The sequence below is a fragment of the Anabrus simplex genome, chromosome 12 (assembly GCF_040414725.1).
Source record: "Anabrus simplex isolate iqAnaSimp1 chromosome 12, ASM4041472v1, whole genome shotgun sequence".
Classification (NCBI taxonomy): Eukaryota; Metazoa; Arthropoda; class Insecta; order Orthoptera; family Tettigoniidae; genus Anabrus; species Anabrus simplex.
In genome coordinates, this window is record NC_090276.1 from 88,614,768 (window position 1) to 88,633,802 (window position 19,035).

At 42.9% G+C, this 19,035-nt stretch overlaps 1 protein-coding gene across 8 annotated transcripts in view; it reads right to left on the reverse strand.

Moving 5' to 3' along the window:
* Prosap (prosap) overlaps positions 1 to 19,035 on the reverse strand; it is a 496,661-nt gene that overhangs the window by 91,655 nt on the left and 385,971 nt on the right. For all 8 annotated transcript variants that reach the window (XM_067156564.2, XM_067156562.2, XM_067156563.2 and 5 more), the window contains exon 2: positions 11,758 to 11,927. In XM_067156564.2, coding sequence (XP_067012665.2) covers positions 11,758 to 11,913 — 156 coding nt within the window. In that variant the 5' untranslated portion in view covers positions 11,914 to 11,927. The remainder of the gene's footprint in view (positions 1 to 11,757; positions 11,928 to 19,035) is intronic.

Below are 19,035 nucleotides of genomic sequence, written 5' to 3' on the forward strand. Positions count from 1 at the left end.
CTTGGTACTGGTTGAATGTCGCACTAACACATCGAAGAATGGGAAGGGAGCGGCCTTACAGCCCCAGCATTTGCCAAGTGTGGAAACGGGAAATTACGGAAAACCAACGGTGGAAATCGAACCCACTATCTTCCGAATGCAAGCTCACAGCTATGCCACCCTAACCGCACGGCTACCACTACACACATCATACACCGAACAGGAGGATGCATTTCGGTCATTTTGAACGCGAACTTACTAATATAAGCTAATAACAAAAAATATCACTCTAGAAAAGAACACGGCTAAACTCGAGCGTAACGAATGTGAAATGCACGCTTGAACTCTCGAAGAACTGACAATTCTGTTCCTCGCACGCATATTGTGAACCTTTACATTTTTTCCCCAGTAGGTGGAGGGTAAATATCAACAAAATGTCACACGAGGAAAGACTTTTCGAGAGAGGGAGCAGATGGAAACTAAATTGAATGTGCAATAGCAGCTGCAGGCCTGCGATAAACTACGTTGAAATAAAATCAGGATTATTTTAGTGTCACAATGCGGTAGCACCTGATGACAAGATCCACCATCTTGGACGTAGTCATTAAGTGGCAGTGATGATTATTGTTTTAATAATAATAATGTTATTTGCTTAACGTCCCACTAACTACTCTTTTAAGGTTTTCGGAGACGCCGAGGTGCCAGAATTTAGTCCCGCAGGAGTTCTTTTACGTGCCAGTAAAGCTACCGACACGAGGCTGACGTATTTGAGCACCTTCAAATACCACCGGACTGAGCCAGGATCGAACCTGCCATGTTGGGGTCAGAAGGCCAGCTCCTCGACCGTCTGAGCCGCTCAGCCCGGCGATTATTGTTTTAAGAGGAAGTGCAGCTGGGCTACCATCCTCTATGTAACATTAATCAGAGAGAAAAATGGAAGAGATCCGACATTTCAAAAAATGAGGGTATTGGCCAAAGAAAGACATGAGCCACGATGGGCGTGAAAATTCGACTCTCCCTAGGCCTCGAGTGCTCTAATAGCGTCGGGGTCGGAAAAGAACAAGAGTTGACAAGAGTTGACCAAGGGAGGTCGGATAGGATAGATGAATGGGAGGAGCCTGGCACAAGCAAGGTCAGGATTCAGCTCAGGACCCGTGGTCGCCAACTCACGCTCCAAAGTTAAAAGTCCCTGCAACCCTTTTAGTCTCCTCTTACGACTGACAGGGGATACCGTGAGTATTATTCTACCGCCCTCATCCACAGGATGATATGATCATTAACTGTCAATGTTCTAGATATTTCAGGAGACAACACAATGCGATTTTTAGCCGATTCTAACAGTAATCATGGGAGAGAAAGTAAGATATTATTGACTCCTCGAAGAAAGAATGCATCACACAGAGGAAGTGAAGAGCCACGAAAGACCTCAGAAACTTAATTCAATCGGGATCGGAAGACAACAAGAGTTGATCAAAGAAGATCAGTTAGGAAAGATGAAGTTCTGGTACTAGTGGAAGCCATGCCAGATTATGCTGGAGCCCTGTGATCGCGACGTCAGTAACTCACAAACTGATTCCAAAGCTCAAAACATGAATAGCATTCATAAGTAGCACGTTCGTATATTTGATGGAGCATCGATTATGCAGTTGTATTTCCCCCTTAAACAATCATCTTTCCTCCTGAGGGTGGGGGCGTTATCCCCTCCCTGTGGCACGAGGGGGCTGAAAATGGATCCCTAAGGGCTCTCATCTTGGGAGAGAAGGTTGGCAACTACGGAGATCCTTACACGAGTCTCGCATTGCTTCCATTTACTTGTGTCAAGCTTTTCACCTTCATCTTTCCTGTCCGATCTGTCTGGTGGAATCTTGTCTTCCGACCCCGATGGTATAAGGTATGCCGGACCTAGAGCCTTTTTCACATTTCCAGCATTCATGACCATTCTCTCTATTTTAACGATACTTTCATTCTTCTCTGCTGATTAGACAACAATAACCATCGAGCAAGTTGACCGTGAGCTTACATTCGGGAGATGCCGAGTTGCAAAGCCACTGTCGGTAGCCGTGGTTTCCCATTTTCACACCAGACCAAGGTCGCCATAAGACCCGTATCGTACGACGTAAAAACAATGCGTATGCTGAGTACTCAGCCCGAAGACTGCTATCTACTCTGCTATCAGCTGCCACAGATGGCCTAAACGTCGGTGAAGAGGCTTGCGAGATACATAAGGAGTGATATATAGTTCTCCGTTGCTTTCCTCACTGCGCCAGAAATTATTAATCAGTCTGCCCCCTACGTACAGACCGTCCAGATTCTTGGAAGTGTGGAAGATCACCATCGGTAACCACGGCACTTGGAGCGTAGAGTACTTAACTCTAAACTCGGCCATCTCTGTCCGCAAGAATTAACCTGGTTCTGTTCCCTGCCATGTGCACCTCCGGATATGGAAATTTCATTTCTGAAATTATTCAACTTCCTGACGGAGAATCGAACCGAGTACGCCTTTACCGCATCGGCCAGGCCTCCTCTTAAAGGGAATTGAACCAACGGCACGTGGTATTGCAAGCGGTCACTCATCCAAGTATTGACCACGCCCAATGTCGCTTAACTATGGTTCAACATGGTGTGGCCGTTGGCATATCAGTCTGCCAAGCCCGCTGAAATCCACACACCGACTGACATTTTCACACCATTCATAGCAGGGACTAGCTGCATACGTTAGTCGCCTAATCAGTCACTTTCATGTTGTCAAAGCCAAGGATGAGACAGACAGGTCAATGTTCTGGCCGCAAACAAAGGTATGTAAAAATAGGAAAACCGAACATGATATTTCTTTACTACGTAAAACTCTGGCTCCGCGGCTGAGTAGTTAGCCTTTGGTCCAAGAAGACCCAGGTTCGATTCCCAGTTGCTATGGGAATTTTAACCTTCATTGGTTAATTCGTCTGGTTCGGGACAGTGTGTCTGAATAGTCTTCAACATTAGGTTTTATCACAGGTAGGCTCACAGGCGCGCAGACTGCCCGTGGCCGTCAACACTCCATACACCATTAATAATGGAGACACAAATGGCGACCAATACGAGGAGAATGCAATCATATCCATGTGAGCAGAATTCTTTGCAAGAAGAGTTTTAGACTAGCGGAACGGAATCTAACAGAATTCCTTTACGTCTGATGGCATGTTTTGTTGTCAGCTGGTTTCATTCACTAGCCAGGTAATCTTTAACAACGTTCATGCAACATTAATGATAGCGCATGCTGGCGAACATGGGGCCTCGAGGAGAGTCTGGCATAGCTTCGCTTCTCACTTTCGCTTTTCCTATTCTTGTTTTACTCCGATCCGGCGAGAAATGGGATTGCGAAAGCTAGGAACTGTCATTCGCCCATGGCCTAGATGTTAGGCCCTTTTACACAACAAGCATCGTCACCATCATCATCATCATCATCATCATCATCATCTCAATTTCACGTCCTCCGAGGTCCTTCCCTTTCTTACGATGTCTCCAGTCTTCGAAGGATCTAAATTCTACCGTCGCACTTTCCATTTAAACAATAATCACCGTCATAGAAATGCGAACCAGAAATGTGTTCGTAGCAATCAAGAAGAGAAAAAAAGAAGAAAAGAAATTCGATTACACACACAAAAGTATCCCATTTCGATGAAACGCTCAGATGCATTTCTGATCTTGACTAGCGCAGAAACATGCGCATAAGCACTATATGCACTCTTGGCACGCGGTCCCAGTCAAGCAAAGATTCTTGGCATTAAACAGGGGTATTACTTACAAGAACGTCGCACATCTTAAAGCACAAGATCACAGGCGAAGAACACGAGGTTATCTGAAGTAGATCAGGCGCTCATCAAGAACTACTAGGCTGAGGATATGAGCCATACGAACACTACGTCATGGTTGACACGCTAAAACATGTCATTTCCCTTTCCGTATCAATGACATCAACACTTTTATCTGCAGGAAGCATTACTCCAGCCCATTCCCACCAACGACAGTTGAAATAGACACCGCGCTCGCCAACAAGGCGATCATTGATGACAACAGCCTGCATTCTTAATTTTGACATTAATGTGTCTTACGGCAGAGGATCATTAGTGTAACCATAGCAACCGTGCAGGCTATCGCTGGTTGCCTTCCACCGGGACACATATTCATGATAATCTGATTAATGCAAAAGTAAAAGTGGGTTCTTTTTAAAGTTGAAAACATTTCTTAGCAGATAAAATAGGGGCCCGCATACTACGAAAAACATAAAATTAAGCAATTTCCTCAATTGTGCCCAAAGTTGAAGGGCTAAAGAGCACGGAAAGGTTTCGAATTGTGTCTTGGATAGCTCTATCAAACTAAAAAAAGAACAAATTTCCAAAATCATTTTCGGCCTAAATGCAGTCCGGAAAAACCACCACAAAAACAGCAGAAAATCGCTTATTTCTTAACTCGTTTTCTTTTTCATTTAAATCCTAGCCAAATTAACTTATGTAAATACTTATTTCTATAATGTGTTCCTTTTTTTCCCTTTTTTTGAAAAATGTCCGCATCGAAAGTAGTTATAAGTAGAGCCCGGATTGTATGCTATTACATATTCTGTATGTAGCTACAAGAACTAAAATGTCGGCGAATCACACTAAAAGGACCATTATTCAAGGAGTTTAAAGTTACATATCTTTACATATTTCTATGCATAATAAATATTTCGATAAACATTATGGGCCAATTGCAGAAACGGTATTTAGACGATGTCTACGGTTAAACAATGCCTAAGCATGGCTGCCGCATTGCAGAGACGTTATTTATCACTTAGACACTGTCTAAAACCGATGTTCAACCGGTCATGTTTAAACACTGCCGAGAGCACCGTTTAACCTCAAATGAGAGGAGTGAATCACAATCAGAGGTTATGTACCGTGCAATTGTAATTTGTATTATCATTTTGAGACGATTTCGGGAAGAAAGGTTAGTCCGACGGCCTCTCTGTGGGTCGCCCGCTGCTAAATCGCAGCAATTCGTTTGACATGCACGGGGACATAATCATAAAATAAGGTTCCGCTTTACGAGAGACTTGTTTCTTGAGACTGACAAAGTGACAGGCCGGTAACTGTCAACTTGAATACAATTCTTGGCAACCGATATATTTTATTATATACATGGGGTAATTTCCATGGAATTATAGGTCACTTCGACTACATACATATCACAATTACGTGTCCCGATCGTCTGAGGGCTGTCACATACATCAACCGGGAGAGATTCACTTATATTTACTGCCAAGTAAACACACATAATAGTGAAAACTAAAAAGTAGGTTGTATGAGATTTTAATATATATAATCGTGTAAGTTTTCGGCAACTATCAGATAGGAAAAGGCAAGTGGTGGTGATTATTGTTGAAAGAGGACTGGGGAAGAAGAGCCGTGGCCATCCATAATAACAGCCCTAGTATTTGCCTGGTGTAAAAATGGGGAAACTACGGAAAGCAATCTTCACGGCTGCCGATGAACCTACGATCTCCAGAATGCAAGCTACATCTATATGGCCCGTACAACACACTCGGTTACACATTACAATTGCTTCATCTTCCCTTCGTCGAAGCTACCGTATTTGAGTAGATTACACTCACTGTAACGACGCTATAATGAAAGCTACACTTCCCCGTACGGTGGCGTGTCGCTTTAGTGTCGATAATATTATGAGATTTAATTTGCACCGAAAGCGATACTCTTATCTGTGGGCAAGTCATGCTCAGCCATATTTGAGCCGACTGGCGTTCGGCGTGTGCACGAATTTCATTGGATGCGACAAGCAAAGAGTTGCATGAAAGATGCTTCTGTCTCCATTTTCAAACCAAAATTGAAACTTTAAGGGATGTCTAGTTAAACATCGACTGAACATTGTTTATGCAATGGCAGATCGTGAACGATTTATACGTTGTTTAGATAGACGATGTCTAAGGCTTAAAACTAGTCCTTGTTTCTACAATCGGCCCTATACAATTTAAATATTTTCAACGATATAACGCATTTGAAAGTAAACATAATTCTTTTTTTTTCACTAATTTTACATCGATTCAAGTTTTAATTAAACACATGACAACAGTTTAAAAAGTTTGTACGTCTCTAACACCTAAAGATAATGTAAAGCGAGCTATTCTGTCAAAGAATCGCATCTCATAGCTATGTTGACGGTGCAAGAGTCTCAAGCTGTATCTATCAATCTTCCTTTGCACAAACTTTGGCACATTGTTCTCCTTTTCTCTTTCTTTCTTCCTTTCTTCTTCGGTTGTTCCATTCACTGCCATAAAGGGCTACAGTCCACACAAAAGTCTTCAGGAACATTCTTCTAGTAAGCATATCTGTGTTTCATGAGATCAAATTTCTTCTCTATTAATAAGGACCTTGCTTGTCTTCAATTAAATATTTCTTTGCCCGGCAATTTGAAATACGCGCCAGTTACTTCACGTAAAGTTGAAAGGTCTTTTTCTGTACATAAGGATATCCTAAATGACAGAAGGCATTCGATGACCACAGAAAATGTGGAAAACTATTTAGTTATTAATTGTGTCTCCAAATGAAATTTGGAGTTTGAATAACATCCGTACTTTTAACAGTTTTGGGTTTTGTTTCATTTTCTGTGTACAAGAATACATCAAATAAAGCTTAAACATTAAGTTACATATTTTTTTATTTATTACGTATTTAGGAATATATTTTGTCAATTTTAGCTGCATATTTATGTACACATTTCTCGTTTTTATATTACGTATAATCCGGGCTCTAGCTATAAGGGCTTAAGTGAAACTCTGCATTGACTCACATTAGCGCTTGCAGTGGTAGAAAACTTAATCTAACCGGATAACGATGATTAAGAAAAGGATTGAAATTTTTAGGAATAAATACAGAATATGTTCTCATACTTTATTTTATTTACGTAAACTTGGTAGCTCATATCCCTAGGATGTTTTCAACAATGAGTTGCTTGCCTGAAGGGCTACAAGTGTGAATTTATCTAAAAACATCATCATCTGCAATTAACTGGGGTTGTCAATTGATTTTTAGATTCGTCCCAATTTTACCGGTGGTTACCGTTGCTGACGCCAACTCTGGTATGCGTGCTCCTGCGGAGATTGATGGTATGCGGTAAAGAGAAGTGGACTCGGACAAATACAAAAGCCCAGTACCTGAGCCAGGAGAGTTAAACCATACGCAGTTAAAATCCTCGAACAAGTCGGGAATCAAACTCGTGGTCCTCTAGACTGAAGGCCAAGGAACTGGACTATTTTTCCTCTCAGTTGATTTCTTAAAAATAGGAGCTCATGAATCAATTCTTATGCTCATTCTGAAAATTACTTGCATTTTCATCTATCACGCCAGGTTTCAGACGAAACAGGTTACATTCTACAGATTACTTAATTTACTTCGAACACACACACAGCTGCGTGTCATAAAAAGCGACTGAAAAGGGAACTCCCATCTTCTTCTTCTTCTTCCTCTTTTCTTCTTCTTCTACTCTTATTCTTCTCATTGTTTGTAGGAAGAGGAATTATACATTGGAATAATGTAACAAGTGAGTATGTCACTCAGGCGGCACCCCGCCGGGCTCTCGCCGCTGGGTTTCGTGGTTCAAATCCCGGTCGCTCCATGTGAGATTTGTGCTGGACAAAGCCAAGGCGCATACTCCATATTTCGCTGTCAACTTTCAATCAGTGTTATTGTTTTTATGTCTTACTAACTCATTTGAAGGTTTTCGGAGGTGCCGAGGTGCCGGAATTTTGTCCCGCAGTAGTGCCAGTAAATCTACTGACACGAGGTTCAAGGATCAGAGCACGTTCAAATACCACCGGACTGAGTAAGGAGCGAACCTGCCAAGTTAGGGTCAGAAGGTCACCGCCTCAAGCGTCTTACTTTTCATTCCAGCAACACTCACCAGTATCATTTCATCTGTCAATCACCAATCATTGCCCCAGATGAGTGCAATACGTTTCGGCAGCCGGCACAATTCCTATGCTCGCAGTTAGATGGGGGCTTCATTCATCCCATTCCTGACCCGGTCGAATGACCGGAAAGAGACTGAGAATTTTTATTTTCAATAATTTATGAAGGAATGTGTTCGATAAATTTCCAAGATTTTGAAATTATGTAAGAAAAGACTACGTAAACAACCAATAGGCAACCTGCCATCCGGGCTTCAGACGCGAATGTAAATGCAGTTCAGTGACAACGGGTTCATTTCAATTTTACACCTTTCTTTTTGGCGATACCCGAGCTCTAGGAAGCGTTTGCCTCTGATTACTCTTAACAGAAGACTGTTACCCAGTTGTACTTGCATTTAAAACAATCACCACTAAGTTTAATCTAGAAGTTCCTAGTTGATACTGCAACTCTACAGACAGGAACATCCTACTCATATACAAATCCTAACCTCCATACTGAAGTAGAAGTACGCAATTTAATTAAATGAGTTGGTAAAGTATTTACTTTTAACTCTTAAGTACGAATGATCATATTTAAACAGCTCCGTCCCCGGTAACGAACGTACAAGAAACGAGAATAAAAGCCTGTTAAGTTAATTTTGTATTTACCGGTTCTAATCATCGCTGCACCTGAAATAATACGTCCAACTCGGACACTCAATTACACACTAATTATTAATTAAAATCCAATCAATTCCAACACGGTCTTGTGGGAATGCACGTGTTGGTTAGTTCTATTGTTTTCCGCCAGGTCAACAGTAGTACAGTCCCTTATTGACAGTGAACATACCAAAACACACGTCACAAAGCGGCAACTTTCAGAGAATATTTCCAGTAGTCCCTAGTTCATTTAATGATACTGCAGGGAACAACCAGAAATGTAATCATTTTTGAAGAAGATAATCAACTCGACCATGGTCTGCTGAACAGTACAGCTGGATTGAAGGTTATGTGTATTTTTGTGGCTGAATCAGTTTATTTACGAGTTCCTTTTGTTGTTTTCCGTCAGGACAACAATGGCACATCGTCACATCACAAAGGCAGTGGCGCAAAGCGACCAAAACCAAAACACACGTCAAAAAGCGACGTTAAATGAAATAGATTCATGACATAAATATTGTATTTACCCACTGGAACTCCCATTTTGAAAAAAAAAATAGGATTTCTAGATGGTTGTGATCATTGTTTTAACTAGGCAACCACCCTCTATATAACACTAATCAGAAAGAAAAGATGGAAGGGATCAGACACTTCGAAAAATGAAGATATCGGCCAGAGAAAGACAAGGGCCACAAAGGACGTTAAAATGAAAGTCTCCCTAGGCCTCGAGTGCTCTAATACCGCTGGGATCGGAAAAGAACAAGAGTTGACCAAAGGAGGACGGATAGGATAGATGAAAGTGAGGAGCCTGGCACAAGTAAGTGGAAGATGTCAGCACTCAACTAAAGGTCCCGTGGTCGTCACCCCACGCTCGAGCATCTTGTCTCCTTACTCCGAAGTCTTCCCACCTCGGAACATCGAGGGAAATACAAGCAGTGTTAATAATAATAGTAATATGATTATATTTATAAATTTGTGCAAGAGAGAGGCAATACGGATGATCTTTTTTCTTCTTCTTTCTCTTCTTCATTATAGACTTATGCCTTAGAACGTTCAGTCTGCAAACCTCTGTGAATTTACTAAACGCCTCCCCAATCCTCCATTTGTAAGTATCTCTGTGGCTTCGTTTAGTTCTACACCTCTCATCGTTAAATAATTGGAAACTGAGTGTAGCCATCGTCGTCTTGGTCTCCCTCTACTTCTCTTAGCCTCTATGACCGAGCCGCTTTACTCGTACCGCTTCATAAATCGAGTTAAATCTCAGCTTTTATATCTTCATTCCGAATACCCTCCGGTCATTGTTCCCATCTGTCTGCACCTGGGATCATACTCCCTAGTTTCCCGTATGTTGCTTTTAACCCAGCTTTCCCTCCTGTAAAGACCAGTGTAAAGATAGTTTCGTCTTGGAGCCAATTTCTTTCTTACAGAACACTTTTGATCACAACTGCGAGCTCGCTGTATTAGCTTTACTGCACCTTGATTCAATCTCACTATATTACCATCCTGGGAGAATTATTATTATGTACATATTTAAAAAAATTATGACAACTAAAGTCAGTCAGTCCGGCCATTCTATCCGGTCGATTTCCTTAATTTTTTTAAAACTGAAAGGTATTCATGCACAGATTTGTCATCAGGTACTGTAAATCACTTAACTTCCGCCTTCCTCAAATTGTTTGATTTTTTCAATTTTTTGCCTTTTGAAGCTATCATATTTTTGGTTCTAATTGAGGTACGGAGTTCGTTTTGGCCTAGAAACACTCAGTGGATCAAGCTCTTTCATTTCAGCTCTTAACTATTCAAATTGGTTTTCTGAGGAAAGTTACGAGTGCAAATTCAATTTGACGTCTCATTTCTTCAACATTTTTTCTCACTGAAGCAATCATATCTTTCGTTCTAATTGAGGTACGCAGTTCGTTTTGGTCTAAGAACACTCAGTGGATCAAATGCTTTCTTCTTAGGTAATAACTACTTAAATTGGTAGCTTCTGATAAAAGTTATAAGTACATTTGTCTCCATTACGAAGATCTTTGAAGGACTTGAACAGTTCGGCTTTGCAAATACATCCGTGAGGATGGTAACGAAGAACACCATACTTTGTACATTGCGGGCGGAGCCAGCGGGAAACTGCTAGTTATTATTATTATTATTATTATTATTATTATTATTATTATTATTATTATTATTATTATTATTTAAGAACATTATTACGTAAGTTATTGGATGCGGGAAGTAAGCACCGGGATGTCCAGTTGTGGTTATGAAGTATCTGCACGCGGTGACACGTAATCCTATTCCCTGAAAGTTCATGTAGCCAAGCACTCGCCAAGTTCCGTCACGTTCTCGGCCGTACTGCAACAAGGAAAAATATACGCTGGGCAGCAGGAGACATGTTAATCATACATTTGAAAATTAAATTATATTAAATACGTTGATGTCGCAAAGGATAGCAGTATCAACGATTGGAAAAGGAAAAGTAGTTGTTCCCTTAATTACGGTACAACTCTACACTTTGCCTGTTATAAAAAATGGGAAACTAGAGAAAAGCTGCCAACGCTACCATCTTCCAAATGTAAACTTAAAACTACTTGATCCGAATCGCGCAGCCAAATCGCTCCCTTGTGCTGGATTATTCGTGATGGTAAATCTTACCTCTCCTCAGAGTAGTACAAGTACTTTTCAGGATGAAGGCGAACTGGTTACACAAAATCAAACAAGTCACGTACAGCCTATTAAGGTTTGATTTTATGTTGCCCATCCGACCTCGCTTGGCCAACTCTTGTTCTCCTCCGACCCCGACGGCGTTAGGGTCGAGCCTCTTTGCATTTTACCCTCTGGTGAATGTTAATAGAGAATGGTTTTCTCACATATACTTCTTTAAACACTAATCGGCAAAACCACCGCAGCCAAGCTGGCTTACCTTTGATGTCCTTTCCGACACCACATGAATTTTCGGGTAAATATTCCGACCCAGAATCTACGAGGATTCCAAGCTAGCTGACGGCAAGTAAGTGTTAATTAATAGCGATACACTAGTAATCAATCTACACATATGAATCCATTTTTGATCAGACACACCCAAGTCTACGAGCCAATGAAGACACACTGTTCCCATTACTGTTGCCCCTTCACAAGTCTGGATCAGAGTGAAGACATGCCTACGAGAAATGTTTCACTGCCGACATAGGGGAAATGCTCACCTTGGGTAGCGCGGCCAGACATTGCTGCTTCACGTCCCAGACGAGCTGATCTCGAGGAAACTGTAGACACTTCTGGACGTTCAGCTCGGGGACGTGCACCCGTATGAGCAGGTAGCCCTCGTCGGCGGCGGCACTGGAGCCGGTGTCCTCCTGCATGGCTCACCTCACATCTGCAAAGAGAACACAGTACACTGTTAGTTTCTCTGGAGAAACATTATTTATCCATTTAGAACAACTTCCCAAAGACACGAGACAAAGTATAACATGCATTTGTTTTTCCATTTTCAAATGTTCCTTCAGGTCATGTTCATAAATATGGTTCCTCAAAACAGATGTTGAGCCTTAAGGGCTCTTGATTGAAACCGAATTCGTTGAAGAAGTTCATACACAGAAGATGAATGGTTCCCCTAGCTTCTATGAGAATATCGTTAAGGTTATTTCACACAGGTGGAATTTGTTCATGTAGTAAAGACCTGTAGGGGAGTGGATGCGTCTCTTGTTGGAGTCGATTTCACTCTGTAATGGGTCTCGAAACGCACTGTGGGATAAATAATCGTCGCCGTCTTTGTTTTCGGTGCGACTGCAATAATGTCGATAAGAAGCGTGCATTCATTCATTAACTCCTATATCATGAACTTCTTGGCCTTTCTGTCGGAGGTATGAAACAATGAATAATTTCATTCTGTGGTGTCTTGTATTACGCATGTTTTCACGTATAGGCAGGATTCCAAGATAACTGCAAGAGTTCCTGTCTTGTTGAAGCGGTCACCGTCTTCAGATCGGCCCGGTACAGCTCTTTCACACTTGCATACTGCAATTACGCGATCTTATTACCTTCTTCAGATATATTCTTTACAAGCAGTTGTGTTTCCACTTTTTTTTCCGACCCTTGTCCCGGTTCTCTGCAGTTTGTCCTTCACTCTTCTCCCACAATCTACATACTCGGAGTCACAATAGTTAGGATCGTTCGCGTCGTCTCTCAATGGCTGACTGTTTTACGGAATACAGTATATTCTTGCATTTCTTACAGAGACTGCAATTCAAAATACTTGAAAGCACTTTCAGGGCCTAGGGAAATATTTATTTTCCATCATCCTGTCGTTGTGGTGTCCCCTGCCAGTTGTAACACACAGGTAAAAGGAGTATTCCTCACGTTGGGACCACAAGGTATCCTATCCGACCTCGCTTGGTCAAATCTTGTTCTTTTCCGGCCTCGACGACATTATGTTTGCAAGACCGATGGAGTCTCTCATTCTGACGCCCTTCGTGGACCTCTGCTTTCTTCTGTTGATACACAGAGGACTAGACCTGTGATGGTTATCTGGCACGTCCCCTTGATCACACCGCCATCCTCTAAATTGGCTACTTTTCAAACTCACCGTCTCAGGCAAAAATGCGCAACAAAAGGTAGGCCACTCCCTCGCATTGTTGGAACGTACAGAGCGAGATAACGAAACAAGAAAGAAGGAAATACATTTTTTAAAAGAGCGCTATGAGCGCGACATCGATCCAGAGGGCTGCTGTCAGAGCCCCCTGCAGACGTCGGCAGCGAGTCACAGCTACAGGAACGTAAATAAATTACAGATTCCCGCTTTATCGGCACAAAACTCCCAATAATGGGAGTGAAATATTTATGGGCTGGTGTAGCTGGCGTTTACACAGCACATTCCCTGCGGCCGACGAGACCAAACAAAAACTCGCGTGTAAAACAACAGTGGGGAGGAGGTAAGTTGTGTTCTATGTTGGTTTCGTCATACGAACAGTGCGGAGTGGTCTACCACCACTACCTATTGTACCCTGCCGGCCAACATCCTGGCGGTAACTTTCTTCACCATCGGGGACTCGAACCGGCTAGCTGCAATGTCATACCATAAAGAGTTGACGCCTAATCATCATGGCTAACTAAACCTTCATGCCCTTCGAAAACGTCCCCTTGTCCTTAAAACATTCATCACAATCATAAACATCATCGACCAGCTCAAGTTCTGGACTTGCAGCTCAGTGCAAAATGTTATCTTGTTTCAAACATCTGCCTTATGATAAAAAAATTCAGTTGTCAAGCTCATGATAATTTGCTGCTAAACTCTTGACTAACTTTGCTTCAATTTACCTGTGTGAGGAACTGATTTCACAAAGAAAAATATTGATCTCGTTTGGCCAGGAAGAAGGGTCATCGGAAGATGGTGGTGATGATGATGCTTGTTGTTTGAAAGGGCCAAATATCTAGGTAATCGGCCCCTAATGGTACGAAATATAATGGCAATTTAAAAGTCTAAAATCATCCACTGACCAGAATTCACAACGTGAAGATGAAGAATGAATGGATGGATATGAATTTAAAACAATGAATGGATCCGACCTGCAATGCTCCACATTCCCAGACACTAGCGTTAAACAATACTATTACTGACCAAGGGACTGTTTCTAAAGCACATTGTTGAATCGGTGATGCTCGTAGTCTAAAGGGGTCGAAAATCTAGGTCAACGGCCCCTCATAATGGTACTTATCGCTAGTAGAGTAGAACCATGGTATTCGTCATGTTGCGGTACTAATCAAAATAACGTAGACTCGGGGTATTCCGCACATTATGGTACTAGTCACAGGCAATGTAATGCGCACATGTAACACAGACATATGGTGTTTTTCACATTGCGGCGCCATTTACAGGCAACTCAAACCTATGGTGTTCGTCACATTAGTGTACTAACCACAGGGACTCGTACTATCGCGCGGTGTTCCTCACGTAGTGGGATACTAACCACAGGCATTGTAAAACCCACCCGATTCACACACACTGGCACTGTTAATCACAAACCTATTGTGTACCTAACATAGTGGTACTATTCGCAAGTAAAGGCGACCCATGGTGTTCCCCGCGTGGTCGTACTAATTACAAGTCGTCTCACGGTTCTAATTCGATCATCCCTTGGTCGTCCCTTTTAATTCGCCTCTTACGACAGGCAGGGGATACCGTGGGTGTATTCTTCTCCTCGGTCCCCCACCCACAGGGGGATGTGTGTTTGGTCCGCGAGAGCTATTTTATTTCGCTCAAGTCCGCTGGCAAGCCGGTTAGGAACCCCCTATCCGCCACCTGGGACGCGCCACGAGGGAGTATCACAACTCCCCCTACTATACCAGCGTACTAGGTTCGTGGCTCATCGGAAGACAACATGAGTTGACCTTCCCGGATGATCTGTATGTTCCACCCATCTCCGAGGAGATAGGTGGTTTGTGACGTGCCGATATCGGTGTCTCCTCTGTCGGCCTGTAGTGCGTGTAAATCAGTTGTGTGTATTTATGTGTGTGTTATACTTGTTAACTGACTTTAGGCAGTTGTGTGTGGCTGGTGTTCATCCATCCAGTGGAAGACCATGCCCAGTGTTGCTTTTGACAGTTGTGTGTTATTAATGTTTCAGTTTTTCTGTGTATGTGTGTAATACATATTAACGTGTATTGGTATACGTTCGTGTGTATGTGACCAGGTCGTATGCCCCATTCAGTGTCAGACTGACACAGCAATTACGAGTGTGTCGGCTGTGGTACTCCTGGTGGTCATCCATCTAGGAACTGACGACGCCCAATTTTTGCGTTTGGAAGTTTGTAATGGGACGTCGTATTAGCACTGACTTACACTTGGTGAACTGAATGTTGACATTTAGTATAAGTGTGCGGTGTTGGTGTGTATATCGAGTGCACCGCCTCGTCTCCGATTACCGGTGCTTCGTCTTATAGGTGTTAGCATTCCTTTAGAAGGCTGAGTTCAGTTAAGGAAGTGAGGACTGTAACTTGGTTGGTCTTGTGTTCTTGCCTGGGATTAGGTGGAGGTGGGGGGTGGGCGGGGCGGTGCTGTTTAGGTTCTTCAGGATCTCGGCTACTCAATCCACCGAGGGGGCCCTGAATTCGACTGGATTTGGTGTTGTTGTAAATTGAGAATAAGGAGGAGTAGGTTGTTGTTTGGTGAGAGGGGTGGGGATAGCAAGTAGAGCCAACCGGGGAACGATGCTGCGTGATTGCCGTGGCAATTTGCGCAGCTCGCTTGGTCACGTGGCACTTTACATTCGCTGTTGCATCTGGTCTTGTTTTCGCACCTGGCGGCATGATGATTGACTTTCAGACAGTTATAGCAGAGTATGGTTAAAGAGGGATGAGGTGGGCGAGATTGAAGTTTGGTTTTGAAATGTGGTGTGGGAAGAAGGGGTGTTTTGGTACTGGTGGGTATGCTGGGACTGTGTTTTTTGTGCCCAGTGGCTGGGTAGTGGTGTGATTGATTGGGTTGATTTGTTGGTTCTATGTGGGGGGAGGGACGGGTATGCTTTGGGTGTGAATGTCGGAGGCTGCGGGATAGGTTTGATGAGATATGTCCTGGGTATCTGGAGTTGTTTTGGATTCTTGCTGTTGGGTGGATGGAGTGGTTTGTGTGGTGGTACTTGCAGTAGGGTGGGGTGGGTCGGTTTGGGTTATTTTCGTCTTCAGTTTTCCTCTTTTACAGTTTTCTTGGTGTGTTGATTATCCTTGTTGACGCTGGGAATAGTCGTTTGAGACGCTGCTTCTACTGTTGATGGCTGGATTTGAGATGTGGGGGTGGAGAGGGTTTCAGTTTGAGTTGATTGGTTAGCGGTTTTAGCTGGAAGGATGATTTGCTGGTTGATGTCGTTGTTCAAAGGGTTTACGATTATAGGGGTTGGGATGTTTGTGTACTCAAGCGCTTCCAGAATGTTGTGGATAGAGTTATTGCGGTAACGAGTTACAAGCAGAAGATTGTTATGGGACTCCTCAATAACAGCGATGTGTTCGGCGAAGAGAGGCATGGGGGTGCTGATGGTGGTTTTTCTGGTCATTGGAACCGGGTCTGGATCTCTCAGGTTGAAGATAAGCACCTTGCATTTCGGAGAGACTGGGAAAATTGTGTTCCCACGTATACAGAGAAGTGGAGCTGTGTAGCCGACATCATCAGAGTAGTTGTTATCCTCAGAGTTTGCTTCTGTTTCTTCTTCCTCCTCGGTACTATCGCTGTCATCATCTTCTTGGGGTAACTGGATGAGGGGTGGAGGGGGGGATGAGTCCGGTGAGGTAGGGGAGTAGCGTGGAGAGTGATAACGGAGTGGGTTGGGGGTGGATTGAAGTGTTGGTGATGGTGGAGTGAGTTGTGCTCAAGTTAGTGGGCTGAATGATGTTTCTAGAAAGGAATATATGTCTGACTGCCAGGCTTGTAGCCTGGCAGCTAATTCAGTCTGCCAGTCTTGCGGTTGGTTCAGGTATTATAGTGTAAGGTGTAGAGGTGAAGCACTCGTTAGGTCAAACTCTTGTAAGGACCGGCGTGAAAGGTGCTCACTCAGTGAGCACGGTCGGAACAGGTGTAGTTTTACCGTGTCGCTAAACAATACCTAGAGAGTGTTTCGCTTTCATGGCCTTGGAGATCCTCCCACTTCTCTGGGGGATACTTTCATTTATCGAAAGGCTGGATCTCTTCCTTCTTTCCCTCTGATTAGGGTTAATAGAGGACGGTGCCCAGATTGCACTTAAAACAGTAAGACCTCCAACAGTCTTCAGAAATATCATTGGTAGCACAGACGAGGACACAGATAGTCCAATTATTTACAGGAATACAATGACGCAGTACGTCTCTAGATAAAGTGGGGATGGGGCTTGTTCTCTTCTCTGTGTACCAAGATCATAAGTGACTAGTTGACTGTATCAGTATCCTTTCATAGCAAGTCATAGAAGACTGTGGTCTTGGCCCCCTGTATCAGTATCCTTTCATAACAAGTTATAGAAGACTGTGGTCTTGGTCCCCTGTATCAGTATCCTTTCATAACAAGTTATAGAAGACTGTGGTCTTGGCCCCCTGTATCAGTATCCTTTCATAACAGGTCAGAGGATTGTGGTCTTGGCCCCCTGTATCAGTATGCTTTCATAACAGGTCAGAGGATTGTGGTCTTGGCCCCCTGTATCAGTATGCTTTCATAACAGGTCAGAGGATTGTGGTCTTGGCCCCCTGTATCAGTATCCTTTCATAACAGATTATAGAAGACTGTGGTCTTGGCCCCCTGTATCAGTATCCTTTCATAACAGATTATAGAAGACTGTGGTCTTGGCCCCCTGTATCAGTATCCTTTCATAACAGATTATAGAAGACTGTGGTCTTGGCCCCCTGTATCAGTATCCTTTCATAACAGATTATAGAAGACTGTGGTCTTGGCCCCCTGTATCAGTATCCTTTCATAACAAGTTATAGAAGACTGTGGTCTTGGCCCCCTGTATCAGTATCCTTTCATAACAGGTCAGAGGATTGTGGTCTTGGCCCCCTGTATCAGTATCCTTTCATAACAAGTTATAGAAGACTGTGGTCTTGGCCCCCTGTATCAGTATCCTTTCATAACAAGTTATAGAAGACTGTGGTCTTGGCCCCCTGTATCAGTATCCTTTCATAACAAGTTATAGAAGACTGTGGTCTTGGCCCCCTGTATCAGTATCCTTTCATAACAAGTTATAGAAGACTGTGGTCTTGGCCCCCTGTATCAGTATCCTTTCATAACAAGTTATAGAAGACTGTGGTCTTGGCCCCCTGTATCAGTATCCTTTCATAACAAGTTATAGAAGACTGTGGTCTTGGCCCCCTGTATCAGTATCCTTTCATAACAAGTTATAGAAGACTGTGGTCTTGGCCCCCTGTATCAGTATCCTTTCATAACAAGTTATAGGAGACTGTGGTCTTGGCCCCCTGTATCAGTATCCTTTCATAACAGGTCAGAGGATTGTGGTCTTGGCCCCCTGTATCAGTATCCTTTCATAACAAGTTATAGAAGACTGTGGTCTTGGCCCCCTGTATCAATATCCTTTCATAACAAGTTGAAGAAGACTGTGGTCTTGGCCCCCTCTTCCCGGTCCTGCAGCAGGGTCGCGCTTCAGGCTGATCGATATGAGCCATCTCCTAGCAACGCAAGGTGTGTTCTCTTGAACTGCGTTGACCTAACCCTCGTGTTCTTATAGGAAGTGTGTTCTCGATACTTCCCCAATAATAATAATAATAATAATAATAATAATAATAATAATAATAATAATAATAATAATAATAATAATAATAATAATAATAACTGTAACGGTAGTACGGCCTCTCCCTAGTTGCATGTAAACCCATTAACGCCCGAAAGTGGTGAAATTTCACAGAGATGAGCTAACTCTACTCCATACTGGGCGAATGTCTTGTTTCTTAGTTGCCACTACTGGCATTATCAATCAACTTAATGCCTTATGATATCATTATCAACCATCAGCTT